The 17,371-nt window shown below is 43.0% G+C and overlaps 1 protein-coding gene across 1 annotated transcript in view; it reads right to left on the bottom strand.

Annotated features, from left to right (window-relative positions):
• Positions 1 to 17,371, bottom strand: part of F5 (coagulation factor V) — a 114,619-nt gene that overhangs the window by 23,495 nt on the left and 73,753 nt on the right. The window contains exons 12-13 of the mRNA XM_073563806.1: positions 15,882 to 16,091; positions 2,570 to 3,713 (exon numbers count right to left, since the gene is read on the bottom strand). Coding sequence (XP_073419907.1) covers positions 2,570 to 3,713; positions 15,882 to 16,091 — 1,354 coding nt within the window. The remainder of the gene's footprint in view (positions 1 to 2,569; positions 3,714 to 15,881; positions 16,092 to 17,371) is intronic.

Below are 17,371 nucleotides of genomic sequence, written 5' to 3'. Positions count from 1 at the left end.
AACTAGCCACTTTTGCGCTGGTGACGAGTCCTCTTTTAGTTTTAATATGCTCTATTATAGAATAAAAACAAACATTTTATACAAAATTATGTATAGATAACAGTGGTGTGGGAATAGAGTGCCTTTGTCATTTTTTTAAGGGGTTGTCCAGGATTTAACAATTATTTAATTATCCATAAGGTTGGCCACCAATATGAGAACAGTGGGGGTCTTACATCTCCGCCGATTAGCTGTAAACTGCCCTGTCAGCAGCTGGAGTCAAGGGCTATGGAGAGGAACAGAGTAGCCCTGTATACTGCTTACTGGTCATTGCCAAATGCTGCAGTTTATCTCCCATGCACACTGCAGTGTTCTGTTCCATCGATCTCTTAGTTCCAGCTGCTGACAGATCAGTAAGAGTGATGGACCTCACAGATCTGATATTGACCAATCATTAAGTTATGGAAAAGCAAAGTGAAGCTGTCTGTCAGCAAGACTGTTCACAGTAACCTACAGACAGTGTCAGGTTGGCGCCGTTACACTGATTACAATGATACCTGGGTTGATGAAATCCTTCTTGTGGTTGTTGTGTAAGCAGGTATGAGGATGCAGTAACGCAGGGAATGCAAAGCAAGAATTAACTAAAGTGCGGTTTAATTTATAGCAATAGAACTCCTCGCAGGGCGTTAACAAGGAGGTAACAGGGGATTAACAGTAGGATTGCTGTATAACACAACAGTCTTGTTATTAAGCTCCACTTATCATGAGTTCACTGGTCCTTAGTCACATGCAGTCTGAAGAGTGATGAAGTTCTGGCGATGGCTGATACTGTGTCTTCAGGCCTATTCCGCCCAACACGCAAACTCACTTCTGGCGGCAGCGGGCTGTCACCAGTTTTGCCCATTGAGCCCCTAGTCCTTTAATCTGTAAAGTCAAATTGGGGAATGCTGTACAAGTCTCTATCCGATGCGCACTCTGCTGTGCGCCCAACAATGGTGGAGAACACAACTCACGAACCGGCACCGGACACTCGCTCCCCGATGCAAAAGCACCACGCTGCTTAGCTGGGCGCCCGACGCTCCGTGAGCTTATTATTCTACGAGATTCCTTACTAAGCCTCTCCCGGGTCTCAGCTTAGCACATTCCCTCTCTTTGAAGAGCGCACTACGCTCCAGCCTGCTCCTTCCTAAGGCGGGAACCTTCTCCATCTTACCGCGCTTCAACCTCTCCCTTTCCCCGGCTCACCATGCCCTCTCCCACCAGGTCATGGGTCCCGTCCAGTTCCCTATTCTTTACCCCCTGTAACACTGCACGCAGCCTTGGCAGTTCCGGACCCAGCATTCCACAGGTACCCGCAGCCCGGTCTTCCTCCTTACAGTTGTTTAATCTTTATTTTCAGCTTTGAGTTAATGATATGCTCGTGCTCCGGGGCGGCTTGTGGAGGAGTCTTCATGTGGTGCTCTGCTTAGGTATTCATCTCTATGGGCTTATGACAGGTCACTGAGCCCTCGCTGACCTGCCCCCTATTTTACATACTGAATATTGTGTGGAAAAAAATTAACATTCATCATTCATGCGCCTGCGATGTAGCATGATACATTGGATAACATAAAGAAATTCATTTATGATTTAGTCATATCGTAATGTGGGGAGAAAAAAAATGATCTTCATCAAAATGGCTCTGGCAGGCAGTGTTCTGATACATACCATTTTGCTAGAGGAAAAAAAAATGTGGCACCATCAAGATGGCTCCGGCGGCACCTGTGCAGTTGCATCTATCGGAACATTGCCGATGACGTCACATTGCTAGAGAAAAGAAAATTAGCTCCATCAAAATGGCACCAGCAGCGGCACTGGCTCAGTAGCACTATCACATTCCAATAGATGCTGCTGTGCATTTTGATGGAGCCAAATTTTTTTTCTTTGTAAAATGGTGCCTGCACAGTAATATCTATCAGAACGCGATAGATACTCATGCACAGGCACGGTCGCCGGCGCCATTTTGATGAAGATCATTTTTTTCTTCCCACAACACTGTATGACTAAATCATAAATGAATATATGCATATTATCCATTATATCATGCTACTGCGTCATGAATGTTATTTTTTTTTTTCCACACAATATTCTATGCAGTATGTAAAATAGGGTGCACGTTACTTAGGGATTAGTGACCTGTCAGATGCTATACATATGAATACCTAATGAGAGCACCACATGAAGTCCACTCCATAGGCCGCCCCGGAGCACGAGCATATCATTAACTCAAAACTGAAAATAAAGACAAGAAGTACAAGACGGATTTCACCAACCAAGGTATCATTGTAATCAGTATAACGGCGCTGACCTGACACTGTCTGTAGGTTACTGTGCACAATCCTGCTGACAGGTTCCCTTTAACTCAAAGTTTAACCACAGCATGCTTTATAAATACACCTAAGACCCAATGGTCTCTTTTTTGTTATTTTCTTGGTCCTGGTTAAATTCTAAATGTGATGCAAGCTTCTAACACTAAACTGATTTCTAGGTTCATACAATGTCATATTCTTCTACAGTAATGTATAACATGTGAAGAAAAACCCTCACGTACCCAAACATTTCTGCAAGTTCTGCATCATAAAAATCATCTATGCTGTTTTTAGATGGACTTGATGTGGTTACTTGAGTTTGGACATGAGCACTCTCATGCATAGTTTGAAGATCTGTGACGTTCTGGAGATTGCTGGGCACAATCGATGGCGATGCTGAAGTTGGTACCTGCTTCCCTCCATCACCAGGATCATCTGCTTTACTGCCCAAAATTGATGTTACCCGAGTTTTGTCATCATTTTGTTCCAAGTGCGATACCTTACTTGTGACATTAACAAATTTTGGTAACTCTGTGATGTTTTCAGGTCTCTCCAATGAAAAAACATCATCATTAGACATAAGGCTATCTCCAGATTGAAGACCCTGAGTGTCAGTAAAAAAATTGTGTACTTCATCATTTTCAATGATATTTTCACTACTGGAGTCTCCATTATCATTCTCTGCATGTCTTTTGGTCGGATTTCCGGACATTGTTATGAATGATCCATTACTGGATGTATAATCCTGTTCCACTTTTCTATCTCCTTCTATAGATGATTCCTCAAGGTATAGCGTGGAATTACCATCATCGTAACTTGCTAGACTACTGTCTGATTCACTTTCCAAGCCGGTCCTATTTCTTGGAATCAAATCATGCAACTGTTCTGTTTGGTTCAACGTATCCCACCGATCAAGAATGACATTCTGTAACTCATTTGTTCCATTAAAGCCTTCATGTTCGTTACTTTTAAGTATAGTATCGTCTTTTGAGATATTCCAACTTGTATCGTTCTTTACAAACTCCTCTTCATCCAACGGTGAATAATCATTATTTCCATTTGTTTGGTTAACAGAAATGTTTGCATTTTCATCATTACTTTCAAACATATGCTCTATGGCTAAAGCAGTAAGGTTTACCCCTTCATCTGTTGCTCCATTATTTTTTCTAAGTGACCGAATGTGAAACATATTAGCCAAATGCTCATTATAGTCCATGTCTTCATCAGTGAGTCTTAGCTCTTCAGACTCTTCCCCTGAATCAGATCTAGTAGTTGGATAGTCAAAAGAAAATTCTGAGAATTCATAATCTTCTTCACTTGCACATTTTGCATTCTTAAACCTCAGAGTTGTGACTTTGGAGTTATAATTTCCGAATATCCAAACACCTGTAGAAAAATAAATAATGTACGTAACTTGGAGAAAGATTATTATTGTTATTTTGATCTTACTCTATGGTAGAATACTCAATTCTATTAAAGAGGTTATCCCACATAAAGTATTATTCAAAATTCAACAAGACATGCCAACAGAAGAGTATTTGGAATATACATGTTTAAAAATTTGAGAGCGGACTTTGCATGCACATTACATTTTAATCTGGGGTAGTGACTCCATGCTGTGTCGCCTGTGGTAGCAATGTTATGGTGGACACACCATTTCAGTGGTTCATGCGGTGGAGTGATCTGATAGTGAGGGGGTCAACACTATGTAGTAATAAGAGAAGCACGTTTCGATGAAGCCAACTCGAAATGTGGGTTGGGGCTGCACGGTGTGGATCCAGACAAGCGACATGATGGGTAAGGAACCAAGGGTATGGGATGGCTTTATATGTGCAGGGTACTTTGCTCTAGGCATGTAGTTTTTCTGCATTTGTCTTACCCTCCACCCTATACCTGGTGTTCTTCCCTACTAACATGATTATAATGCACTATGCACTTTATTATATGATGGATGAGGTAATTTCTGGTTGACACTCCGTTTTTCTACCTGATTTTCCTGCTGAACATTTAATCACTACTATTGTTGTACTTTTGCTTGATCATTTCAAATTTTCATGTAATAAATTTATACCTTTTTAGTAATTTTGGATGTGGGCTCCACTTTTTCTTTTTTGGTTCAAGGATTCAGTCTTTGGAGTGTCCTTCTTTTTTGATTTTCTGCTTTCCGCTTCCTCACTTGGTGTCTGTCAGCATGTATGGCAGATTATTATCTATGGTTCCTGTATTGGGCTGTATTTATCTTTATATAGGTTTGGGGAGGAAGAATGAGATCAAGGCTATGGAAACAGGAGGATGGGAATAGCAAGAACTGACTGCAATGCATTCCTGTGAAATGCTGCTGCATTCTAGTCATGTAACACAAGCTGGTGCCAGTTGACATGAAGTGAAAAGACCGAAGCTTCAGAGATTTGGGAAAGAGGCTAAAAGTGGTGAAAATCAGAATCAAGGAATGCATTGATGTGATTGAAAATGTGATATTTCTTTGTGGGATAACCTCTGTAAGTGAAGAAGATGGGTTGGGAAATTATTTTTTCCAAGAGGCCACATGAGATACTGTGACTTCTGTGGAGGGCTGAACCAACCAGTCAAACTTAATTCTGCTCATTATTATCGTTTTATATTAATATGTATCACTTAATATTGAGCTAAATTAGGGCTCATTGTAACCTGTATTCTTATCAGTAGCAACAAACCAAATCATACTGCTCCTGGTATTCATCCCATGTACTTTGATCAACAGCTTCCAACACAATATAATGTCCCCTCAAAACCCCCCACACAGTATAATGTCAACCTGAAACACCACACACAGTAAAATGTCCCCAGAAAGCCAATTATGTAGAATAATGTCCCCACAAAAGCCCTCAAGCAGTATGACATCCTCACAAAGCTTCATTACACAGTATTATGTCCTCACACAACCTTGCACTCAGAATAATGTTCCCATACAGTCCCCAAATACATTATTATGTTCTCACACAGCGCCCCGCTCAGAGTGATGTCCTCCACACGGCTCCGATGCACAATGACATCCCCCACACAGCCCCATGTAGAATGATGTCCTCCCACAGCCCCATACAGAATAATGTCTTCACACAGCCCACATTTCATAATGTTGTCCCCTTACAGCCCACTTTCATAATGTTGTCCCCTTACAGCCCTCATGAAAAACAATTTTTCCCCACAGCCTCCTTACATATTATTATGCCCCCACAGAGACCCCTTACAAATTATGTCCCCACACAGTAGGGTGTTTCATTTTTCCAAAGTTATGATTTTCATATGACTTTGAATCCTTGGTCTAAGTCATCTAAAAGATCCATGTAAAAAAATTTTGCGAAATCGATTAATATTTAGGGGTTGCACACTTTGTTCACTTTTATCTGAAAGAACTGAAATTCATGAAAATGTACCATCGACATCACACTAATGTGTATGCTGTGTTTTGATTATGTTTTGCAGGTAGTTAAACTTAAAATGAGTACTAGAAAGGGAATTTGGTTACTTGTAAAGGTGCCTGGTTGTGAATTTTTGGGAGCTCAACTCCCTTCCAAGGAACAAGTGCTTTTAGTTTTTATTTACCATCACAAGGAAATGAAAGAAACACTCTCGTGTGCTGCTAAATCCACAAGTATTAAACTACAGGAATTGTGGAAGAAAGCAAGTATCCCTGTCATGACAGAGGAGAATATCCAAACTTGTATACAGAAGTTATGCAAGGAATATCAACATCTGGGTAAAGAGAAATCAAGAAACACTGCCAAAGCAAATATGAAGCGGCAGATTTGGAAGGTGATCTTGTTGAGCTACTTGCCAGGCAAAATGTGATGTCCATGAATAGCGTACTAGAAGACGATAAAGCATTCCTTATGTCAAAAAGAGAGGATCGTATGAGTTCATCAATGAGTGGTGTAGATAAGGTTCTTGCCTCACAAATTAAAAAGAAGAAAATAAATACAGAAAAAAAAGGAGGCATACAAGCTGAAACATTATAAAGAAATTGCCAAAATGAACAACACAGTTATAGTGGAACACTCAGTCTCATCTCCATCACCATCATCATCAATTCACGAAGAGGACGAATTTTCTGCACCACTAGTGAAAAAATCTTGTGCAGGTCGTAGATTAAAACCTCTTGATCACACACTCAAGGCTACATGGGATCGAGAATAACTCTCCATTCGACAAGCAAGTACTTCATTTATTGCAACTGCAAAAAGCCTTGGTCACGATGTTTCATGCATTTCCATATCTCCATCTACTTCCTAGCTCGGGCGATTAACAAAAGACAAATGGCTGAGAACATAGAAAAGTCACTGTTTGAAAATCCTCCTCATTTAGTCTTACATTGGGATAGTAAATTGTTACCCTCGGTTGCCTGTGGGAGTGTCAAAACTCTAGAAGATAGAGTTGCTGTTCTTGTAACTGGAAAAGATTTTGAGCATTTGCTTGGTGTACCTGTTGCCCACAAAGGTACTGGTGAGCTAATGGCTGAAGATGTTATTAAGGAGGTGGACCGATTCGCGCTGCGTGACCGTATCATTGGTATATCTTTCAATACAACTGCATCTAACACAGGAATGATCCAAGGAGCATGTATCAAAATTGAAACTGAATTTGGACGACCATTGTTGTGGTTGGCTTGCCGCCACCACACCCACAAATTAATCTTGAAAGGAGTGTTTGGTAACTGTTGTAACATACCATCAAGTGGTCCTGACATCCAGATTTTCCAAAAGTTCCAAAATCAGTGGAATTCAGTTGATAAGAAGTCCTATTCCACGATGTTAGATGAAGAAAATCCCATTCAAGGTTTTCTAGAAGAACAACGTGTGAAAATGGTGGACTACCTCAACAATGTCTTGAAAGATGGCAAGCAGGGTGTGTTGCAGTCCGCGCTGCCGAGATTAACAAATCACCTGGGATGCAAGATGTTGTAGTAGTGTACTCCTTTATTTCCTCCTACGCGTTTCGGCGCCCTTCCTGGCACCTTCCTCAGGGATATCCCTGAGGAAGGTGCCAGGAAGGGCGCCGAAACGCGTAGGAGGAAATAAAGGAGTACACTGCTACAACATCTTGCATCCCAGGTGATTTGTTAATCTCGGCAGCGCGGACTGCAACACACCCTGCTTCCCACAACTTTCTGAAGGTTTTTCCACGTGCGAGTGGTTGGTGGAGGTCCTGCAGCAGCTGATTCTGTGATATGCTCTCAAGCCAGTTGTGGGTTACACAACTGGAATAGGTGAGTGGAACTGTATTATACCGCTCATATTTCAAGTGTCACTAGTGATAGGGCACTATTGCGCCTCTTGTTCCCCCCACCATTTTTTGTATTGAAAGATGGCAGTCATCCAAGAGAAGATTACAAAGAGCTATTACAACTATCACTTCTATATCTTGGAAGTTGGGATGAAAACAATTTCAAATTTAGGGTTCCAGGGACTCTGACTGAAGCAAGGTGGATGGCAAAGGACATATATGTACTCAAAATTGTACTATTCACTAAACAATTGCATATTTCTAATACCGAATTGAAAAGAATAAGAAAAGTAGCACGTTTTGTCTGTCTAATAATATATGTCTGCTTTTGGCAAGAGGCAGTTGTAAGTCGATGGGCTCCAAAGAATGATTTGGAGATGCTACAGCTTTTACAATATTATCCAGATAAAGATGTCAGAGAAAGTGCCCTCACAGTGGCTAAGAGACAAATTTGGTATTTTTCAGAAACTAACATAGGATTGGCATTTTTGGATGAACGTATCGGTCAGGCTGAGAAGGATAAGATGTTTGAAAATTTAAGAATGAAACCTGCAAAAAAAAAGGAACTGAAACGGTTGGAAGGTAAAAACCTAGTTTTTGAAGGAAAAGACCTCAGCGATTTTGTTACAAGTAAAACAAAGACATTCTTTGAATTGTTTGGCATCCACGATGTAGAAGAATATTGCAGTGATACACTAAGAAGCTCCGTCAATGCTCTTAGGGTGTGTGCACAAGCTGCGGATTTGGCCGCTGCGGAACCGCAGCTGTTTTTGCTGCGGTGTACAGTACCTTTACAGCCTATGGAAAAAACATGTCAGTTCTTTCTGCGGATTCCGCTGCAGTTTGCCATCTCCTCCATTGAGGAGATGAAAAACCGCAGGGCAGAACCGCAGAGAAATCCGCAGGTAAAACCGCAGGTCTTTTGACCTGCAGATTTACCTGCGGATTTTACAAAATCCGCGCCGCCAAATCTGCACCCCAAACCGCAGCGTGAGCACATACCCTTAAGGTGGTGAATGACATTGCAGAAAGGGGCATTGCTCTGATAAAGAAGTTTAATAATTCAATCAGAGATGAACAACAGAAAGAGTTCTTGTTAAAAGTTGTCGAGTATCATAGAAAAGCCGTCACCAAGCGAACAAAAGAAGGAGTTGCATCTTTCACAGCACATTAGTGTAAATCATTTAATATGTATGATACTGCCTATCAATGTTACTGTTTATTGTCACTATTATTCTAAGTTTTTAATTGTTTGAATTTCTAATATAAAATACTTAACATTGAAAATCTGTTTTTTTGCATATTTTTATTAAACTGATAAAAGTGTGCAACCTCTAAATATTGTTCGATCGTCTTGAAATTTGGCATATATACGTTTTACATTAGTGAGACTCGGGGCGTAAGCAAAGTCTGCAAAAATTTGACATTTTAATTTTTACCATACAAAATGAAACACCCTACCACACAGTCCCCATGAAGAATGATATCCCCACACAACCCTAATGGAGAATGATTTCGTTAACAGCTCTCTGTTCCATAATTTTATTCATCTGGAGGATGCAGATACCGGTAAATTTGAGACATTGGGCAGCTGGGCAGGGACTGCAGACAGTGGCGGATTATAATGAGGTCAATCTGGGCGGTACCCCAGGGCCCAGTGGTGTGGGGGGCCCACCAGCCCTGGGTAAATTGCCCCATTATAATCTGCCACCATAGCGCCATGGCCCCCCCATGTACCGACCCCATCCTCGCACTCCCAGACAGACCAACGGCCACTGCAGCCCCTCACTTATAAATGCCTGCTCTGTGCGCACAGGACCTGTGATGAGGTCACAGGAAGGGAGGAGTCAGGGGTCACATGATCAGGGGTCTCAGTCGGATGCCCATGATCATATGACCCCTGACTCCTCCCCTCCTGTGACCTCATCACAGGTCCTGTGCGCACAGTGAGCCCTTGATGTATGCAGGACTCTGCTGTGCAGGTTGTCATCGTGCTGAATGAGGGAAGTATGTGTGGGGTCAGGAGGGGTTTACAGGGTGGATGTAGCTGTGTGTGTACGAGCGTACGGAGCAGAGCCGCGTGTGTACGAGGTGTACGGAGCGGAGCCGCGTGTGTACGAGGTGTACGGAGCGGAGCCGCGTGTGTACAAGGTGTACGGAGCGGAGCCGCGTGTGTACAAGGTGTACAGAGCGGAGCCGCGTGTGTACGAGGTGTACGGAGCGGAGCATGTGTGTACGAGGTGTACGGAGCGGAGCATGTGTGTACGAGGACGAGGTGTACGGAGCGGAGCCGTGTGTGTATGAGGTGTACGGAGCGGAGCCGCGTGTGTACGAGGTGTACGGAGCGGAGCCACGTGTGTACGAGGTGTATGGAGCGGAGCGTGTGTGTACGAGGTGTACGGAGCGGAGCCACGTGTGTACAAGGTGTACGGATCGGAGCACGTGTGTACGTGGTGTATGGAGCGGAGCCGCATGTGTACGAGGTGTATGGAGCGGAGCCGCGTGTGTACGAGGTGTACGGAGTGGAGCCGCGTGTGTACGAGGTGTACGGAGCGGAGCCGTGTGTGTACGAAATGTATGGAGCGGAGCCGTGTGTGTACGAGGTGTATGGAGCAGGGCCTTGTGTGTGCGCGAGGTGTATGGAGCGGAGCCGCGTGTGTGCAAAGCCGCGTGTGTACGAGGTGTACGGTGCGGAGCCCTGTGTATACAAAGTGTATGGAGCTGAGTCGTGTGTTTACGGAATGAAGCGAAGCCGCGTGTGTACGAAGTGCATGGAGCAAAGCCGCATGTGTACAAGGTTTACAGAGTGTGTCCCCATGTGCGAGGTGTACAGAGCAGAGCCACGCGTGTACAAGGTGTACGGAACGGAGCCGCACGTGTGTACGAGGTGTACGGAGCAGAGTCGCGTGTGTGTACGAGGTGTACGGAGCGGAGCCCTGTGTGTACAAAGTGTACGGAGCGAAGCTGCGTGTGTACAAGGCGTATGGAGCAAAGCCACATGTGTACAAGGTTTACAGAGCGTGGCCGCGTGTGTACAAGGTGTACGGAGCAGAGCCACATGTGTACGAGATTTACGGAGCAGAGCCATGTGTGTACTGAGTGGAGCCGTGGGTGTGCGAGCTGTATACAAAGCGGAACCGTGTTTGTATATGAGGTGTGCGGAGCCATGCGCGTACAAGGTGTATGATGGGGAGTATTCATACCTCCCAACCGTCCAAGATTTTGAGAGACGGCCCCACTGCCCCGACCAGGAGCTTACTTTTCCCGCGGACACAGGAGTACACGGCGGAGCTCCGAAGAGCACTTGAAAACTCACACGTGAAGTTCCATTTCGGGAGGAGATTGTGACGGAAACATGGAGGCACTTCAGGGAATGCTTCAGATCATCACCATGTCCTCCTCCGACAGCGCGGACAGCGGGATCGCCTTGGACTTGGGGATGTTGGCCATGTGAGCGGATCATGATATGTCCTGCATCGGGAGGCTCAGGTGGGCACTACAATGGGAGCCGGGCTGCTATAGTATTTTTATAGAATCTTTCTTTCTTTCTCTCTGTTTCTTTCTCTCTCTCTGTTCTGTCTTTCTTTCTGTCTCTGTTCTTTCTTTCTTCCCCTCTTTCTTTCTCTTTCTCTGTTCTTTCTTTTGCTCTGTTATTTCTTTCTTTCCCCTCTTTCTTTCTCTCTCTCTAATCTTTCTTTCGCTCTCTCTCTTCTTCCTTTCTTTCTCTCTGTTCTTTCTTTTTCTCTCTCTGTTCTCTTTCTTTCCCCTCTTTCTCCCTGTTCTTTCTTTCTCTCTATTCTTTCTTTCCCCTCTTTCTTTCTCTCTATTCTTTCTTTCCCCTCTATCTTTCTCTCTCCCTCTCTGTTCTTTATTTCCCTTTTTCTATTTCTCTCTCTCTGTTCTTTTTTTTCTCTCCCCTCTTTCTTTGCCCCTCTGTTCTTTCTCTCTCTTTTCTCTTTCTTTCCCCTCTTTCTTTCTCTCTGTTCTTTCTTTCTCTCTGTTTGTCTTTCTTTTTTCTCTCTCTCCTTTCTTTCTCTCTCTCTGTTCTTTCTTTTCCTCAGTACCAGTCAGTGTGCCCACAGTACCAGCCACTGTGCCCACAATGCCAGCCACTGTGCCCACAATGCCAGCCACTGTGCCCTCAGTACCAGTCAGTGTGATCAGCAGTGCTAAATGGATGTGGTTGGGTCGTGGATAGAGTTGAGCGACTTTAGTCGGATCGGGTTTCATGAAACAAAATTTGTTTCAGATGAAACTGGTCCGACTAGGGCAAAAAAAGTCGGAGTTTCGTCCGAAACCCAACCTGAATGCAAGTCAATGGGGAATAAAAGTCGGCATTGAGTGGATGAATGTCATCCGCTCAATGCCGACTTTTATTTCCCATTGACTTGCATTGGGGTTGGGTTTCGGACGAAACTCCGACTTTTTTTGCCCTAGTCGGACCAGTTTCATCTGAAACAAATTTTGTTTCATGAAACCCGATCCGACTAAAGTCGCTCAACTCTAGTCGTGGACATGGGTGTGACTAGTTGTGAAATGGGTGTGGTCGGGCGGCCGGTAACCAATCATCATAGTGGAAGTCGTCTGTTTCCATCAACTTTGTTATATGTGAGCAGTGCGCACCTCTAGTAAGGTGGGCACGAGATGGCGGGTCTTGTCACCTCTGCCTCACACATAAGTTACTATGAGGTGTACTTTATTCCTGCCACATTTCTTTCTTGGCCTACTGAGATAAATGTTTTGACCAGTTAAAAGTTATACAACCAGAGGATTGAGCATGTGTGCACTGCCCGCATGTAGAATATGTGTGTGTGTGTGTGTGTATATATATATATATTTACTCCGACCCCTATATAAACCCTGCCCCTCCGACCGCCATCCACTTTCCCATGCTCCTGTGTCAATCCTGGGGTCTTTTTAGTCCCCCCTTGGTCCTCCACATTCTGAACATTTGGGACATGACTAACATTGCGCAATGTGCGCTTGTTCATCACCAGATGCATCGTCGTGTCCAGTGTGTGAGGTGACGGCGACTGATCTGTGGCGTTAACCCCTCTGCTGCCATGTTGGGCACAGCCTTTGACGAGTAGCGTCTCTTCCTGTGTATCCGGCCACAGGCTGCACACCGGATGCTGCTTCTATCTGGGGAAGTTCATGAAGCAGAAGCCTCTGTGTGACTCATGTGAAGTAACTTGTCTGACAGGTCATGGGTCCAGGTCAGCAGGTGATTGCAGACTATTAGCTGGTTTCGATGTTAGGTACAGGTGAGTCAGGACTAGATGTTGGGTGGAAGCCTTCCAGTATTTGTAAGGCCTCGTGCACATGCTAAGTATTTGGTGAGTTTTTACCTCAGTATTTATAAGGCCTCGTGCGCACGCTGAGTATTTGGTGAGTTTTTACCTTAGTATTTATAAGGCTTCGTGCACACGCTGAGTATTTGGTGAGTTTTTACCTCAGTATTTATAAGGCCTCGTGCACACGCTGAGTATTTGGTGAGATTTTCACTCAGTATTTGTAAGGCCTCATGGACACACTGAGTATTTTGTGTTTTTTACCTCAGTATTTGTGAGGCCTCGTGCACACGTTGTGTATTTGCTGAGTTTTTTACCTCAGTATTTAACCCCTTCCCGCTCCTTGACGCACCGTATGCGTCCTGAAAACTAGTGACTTCCCGACCTCGTCACGTGACCGTGTCACATGACCGAGGGGCCCACAGAGTCTGAACAGCCCGGGGCCCTGGCTACCCTTAATCCACCCCTGACTGCACACCAGCTGCGAAACAGTCACTGCATGAAGCCTTTGGCTGTCCTGGTCCGTGGGATGCACCAGAACAGCCAGAGGGCCGTATGTGGCATGTGGGCTGCATTTTGCCCATGTCTGATGCAGCGCATTTATAAAATGAATTGCTACTTTTGACCTTCAGGATATCCCTATTTGTTTAATTTTCTTATAGTTGAGTATTGTTCTGTGGTCAGTTTCTGAGAAAATGAAAAAAAAAACCCTGCCATTGTATTTTGTAGATTTTAACCCCTTCACCACATGTGCCGTACATGTATGGTACAAATCAGAAACAGGTATATGGAGCAGGTTTACAGGGTGAACCCACCCATACCCACAGCCAGGACCAGCCTCTAACAAGCGTGGGTGGAGTGGAGCGCCACCCACAAATGTTAAACTGTTCAAAACCGCTGCCAAACTCTGACAGCAACATTTAACACGCGCCAGCATGCGTGCTCATCATTCCATGCTCCCATGACGTGATAGTTGAAGACTTCCGTGCTCGTCATTATGGAGCCCCTTTGAAACTTTGCCTGCTGTTGTACTTCAAATGAGACCATGATTTCTGGTATATACTATACAGCGATGCTGATTCTATCTGTGGGGTAAAACCTGTTAAAAAAAATGCAGCAAATGCTTTACCTCACTTTATGATTCTGTGCTGTAATGTCTGTATACTCTGTTTTGCTTCCTCCCATGCCCAGGAGCAGTATGATCAGACCATGTTCATGCATAGTCAGACACAGCCATTACCATTATCTCAGCACAGGAACATTTTTTTAACACATCCAACTGTGAAATATGTTTTTACTCAAAGATCTATTGATCGAAATGTACTTTGTTCATGGGAAAACCGCTTTAAATATAGCGACTGTTGCATTATAATACAACCATTCTGTTATGTGGCTGAGGAACCTTTGGACTTAGTCATTAGGCCTGGGTATATCAACAACATGTGCGTCGCCTAAACCTTTAACCCCTTTGTGACCGGGCCAAATTTTTCAAATGTGACCACTGTCACTTTATGTGGTAATAACTCTGGAACGCTCCAACATATCCCAGTGATTTTGAGAATGTTTTTTGTGACCTATTGTACTTTATGATAATGGTAAATTTATGTCAATATTTTTCTGCTTTTATTTAAAAATATCAAATCTTTAAAAAAATTAGCAATTTTCAAACTTTGAATGATTATCCATTTAATCGAGATAGTCAGACCACATAAAAACATTAAGAAACATTTCCCTCATGTCTGCTTCACATCAGCACCATTTGTAAAATGTTACTTTAAATTTTAAAAGGTTTAAAAATGTAGCAGTAATTTTTCATTTTTTCAAGGAAATTTACAAAACTTATTTTTAGGAACTATGGCGTGGCTAAGGATCGTATAGTCGATGGGAGGTATGTGTCTCAGAGATGGATTGTCTCTGTGATGTAGCCCGGAGTGTTTTCTTTAGTGCACGTAAGTACTAAGGGACGTCACCGTACCTCTATATGTGTTTAAGGACCTGACGTGATGTCATGGTCACGTGACTAGTCAGGTGATAGGTTCCTGGGTGTGGTTATACCTATATAATGTAGGCTACTGCTCAACACAGGGTTGTATGTGGGGAGGAGGAAGCCTCCTGTGTGTGTTGAGGCTCCAGGACCAAGCCTGAAGTACTGCACACTTGTACTTTGTTTTGCCTGAGCTAAAGGCTATTTCTTTTGTTCTGTTCTGCTTTATGGGTTTGTGAAGCAATAAACCCTGTGAACTTTAAAAGGAACGTGCCTCCTGATTGCCACCCATTGCACCTGAGCGAGTACAATCCCTACAGGACCTATTAAGTTTTGAAGTGGCTTTGCGGGGTCCTATATACTGGAAACCCCCAAAAGTGATAACATTTTAAAAACAGCAACCCTCAACATATTCAAAATTGTTTCCAGGCAGTTTATTGACCCTTCGGGTGCTTTTCAGGAGTTAATGCAAAGTGGCATAACAGATATGAAGAAGTTTATTTTTACCACCTTCATTTTTTATAACTTCTGAACAGGCCGCTGTAGCTGGCAGACTTTAAGGCCATTATTTGGCCATGAATTTCCATGGCAAACATAAGGACAACACAATCAAGATCTCACAGTGCCGATGGGGTTAAAGAGGAAGCCCCCACACTCTGTTAACCACCTAGATGCTGTAGTCATTATTGACAGCAGCATTTAAGGGGTTAAACGACTATAGTCAGAACTATCACTGATCGTGGCTGATACAGCAAGTTGTCAGCTATAGTGTACAGCCGACAGCTGCTGGATTGTCACCTGTATGGGAATGCTAGTCTCTTATATCTCAGGTCACTAAGGGGTTAAACCTTCACTGTTCGGGGACGCATTCAGGCACAATACATAATGGAACACCAATAGAACAGCTCTCGATATTTATCAACACACATTTTCTTTGTTTGAGTCAAGGTTACGTTTTGGGTTAATATTTGTCCTTTTGTGCCCATAAAGATGTATTAATGGATATTAAAGCACAATTACCTTGATTATTCATTTCTATAGAAATACTTTCACCAGTCATAGGAAAGAGCGTCACCATATCTCCATTTCCCAGTTTGTATCGGAAAATATGGCCACTAAGCTGTAGTGTAATGGTTTCATCTTGTACCCCTACGCTTGATACATGCCATTGCACAACATGACTATGACAAAATCCCAGAAGTGAATTTTCATAGCTGTTTCCATTTATGCCTGTAACAACAAAAAGACACTGGATCAATAAAATTATGTCTATTAAGAAATGAAGTCTAACAAGGAATGAATGATTAGCAAGGAGTAATGAATATAGAAAAATACAGCTAATTGTACAAGAACTCCCAACATTTTTATTTAATAAACTGTCCTAATTACCATTGTAATTCTGCGTAATTGTGTACATATACTTACTGTTCACCATCTTTCTGGCATTGCTCCAGTCCTCTTCTGGCCCACGTGACCTGAAACCTACTAAATGGCTCACACAGGGGTTTATATGTGAGTTGGAAGTCGCTTTCTTTGTGTGAGTCTATGGAACCTTGTTCCAAAGCACCGTATGGTTACATTGAAGGAAGTAACTACGCCACACCCAATGGTAACTGTGCAAGCCAGCAAAGAAGAGAAGCACTCCCATGGGACCGGAATGGACCGGTTCTGAAAACCGTAGGTGGTAAGTGTAGAAATACACTTACAAATCACCACAAAAGTATGTAGGACATTTTATGAAATAAAAATGTTGTTGGGACTTCTTCTATAAGCTGGACCTGTTGTGAGGAATGTAAGCCTATGAGGGGGACAAGGGGGGATCCTCTACATCTGGAGGAAAGAAGGTTTAATCACAATCACCGATGCAGTTTTGTTTACTGTAAGAGCAGTGAGACTATTGAACTCTCTGCCATATGATGTTGTAATGGTTGATTCACTGTAAAAGTTCAAGAAGAGTCTGGATGCCTTTCTTAAAAAATGTAATATTCCAGATTATGGGTACTAGATTCTGTCATGGGGCGTTGATTTAGGGAACTGGAGTATGATTGTTCTATGTGCAGTCAAGAAGGAATTTTTCCCCTAATATGAAATTCTTAGTGTTTGCCCCATAGATTTTTTGCCTTTCTCTGGATCAGCATGTTAGGTTATAGGTTGAACTTGATTGAATTAAGTCTACAATCAACCTTAAAACAATGAAATTATGAAATAACCATGTACATTTACCAAGATGTTCGGATGGGGCAGTCCCATTTTATAATGATCAGGAAAAGTGTTGTATTTCTGTGCCTTTGTATAATAATAGTATATTTTTTTCTGATATGAAAAATAATTGTACAATGTTGTATCTGTCAATTTTATACTTAAAAGGTTAACCCATGACTATTTTTTTATCATGAGCCTAAAAACTAACAGGTAGGTAGTTGCTGACTACCTCCTGTTATGATATATTAGCAACTCACTAGGTAAAATAGGTAACACACTAAAAACTGCAATTGACCTTGCCGGTTCCT

This window comes from Dendrobates tinctorius, unplaced genomic scaffold (genome assembly GCF_039654945.1).
Source record: "Dendrobates tinctorius isolate UK_male_01 unplaced genomic scaffold, ASM3965494v1 ptg000398l, whole genome shotgun sequence".
Taxonomy (NCBI): domain Eukaryota; kingdom Metazoa; phylum Chordata; class Amphibia; order Anura; family Dendrobatidae; genus Dendrobates; species Dendrobates tinctorius.
Note: the sequence above shows the minus strand (reverse complement) of the source record. Positions and strands in the feature narration are given on the sequence as shown.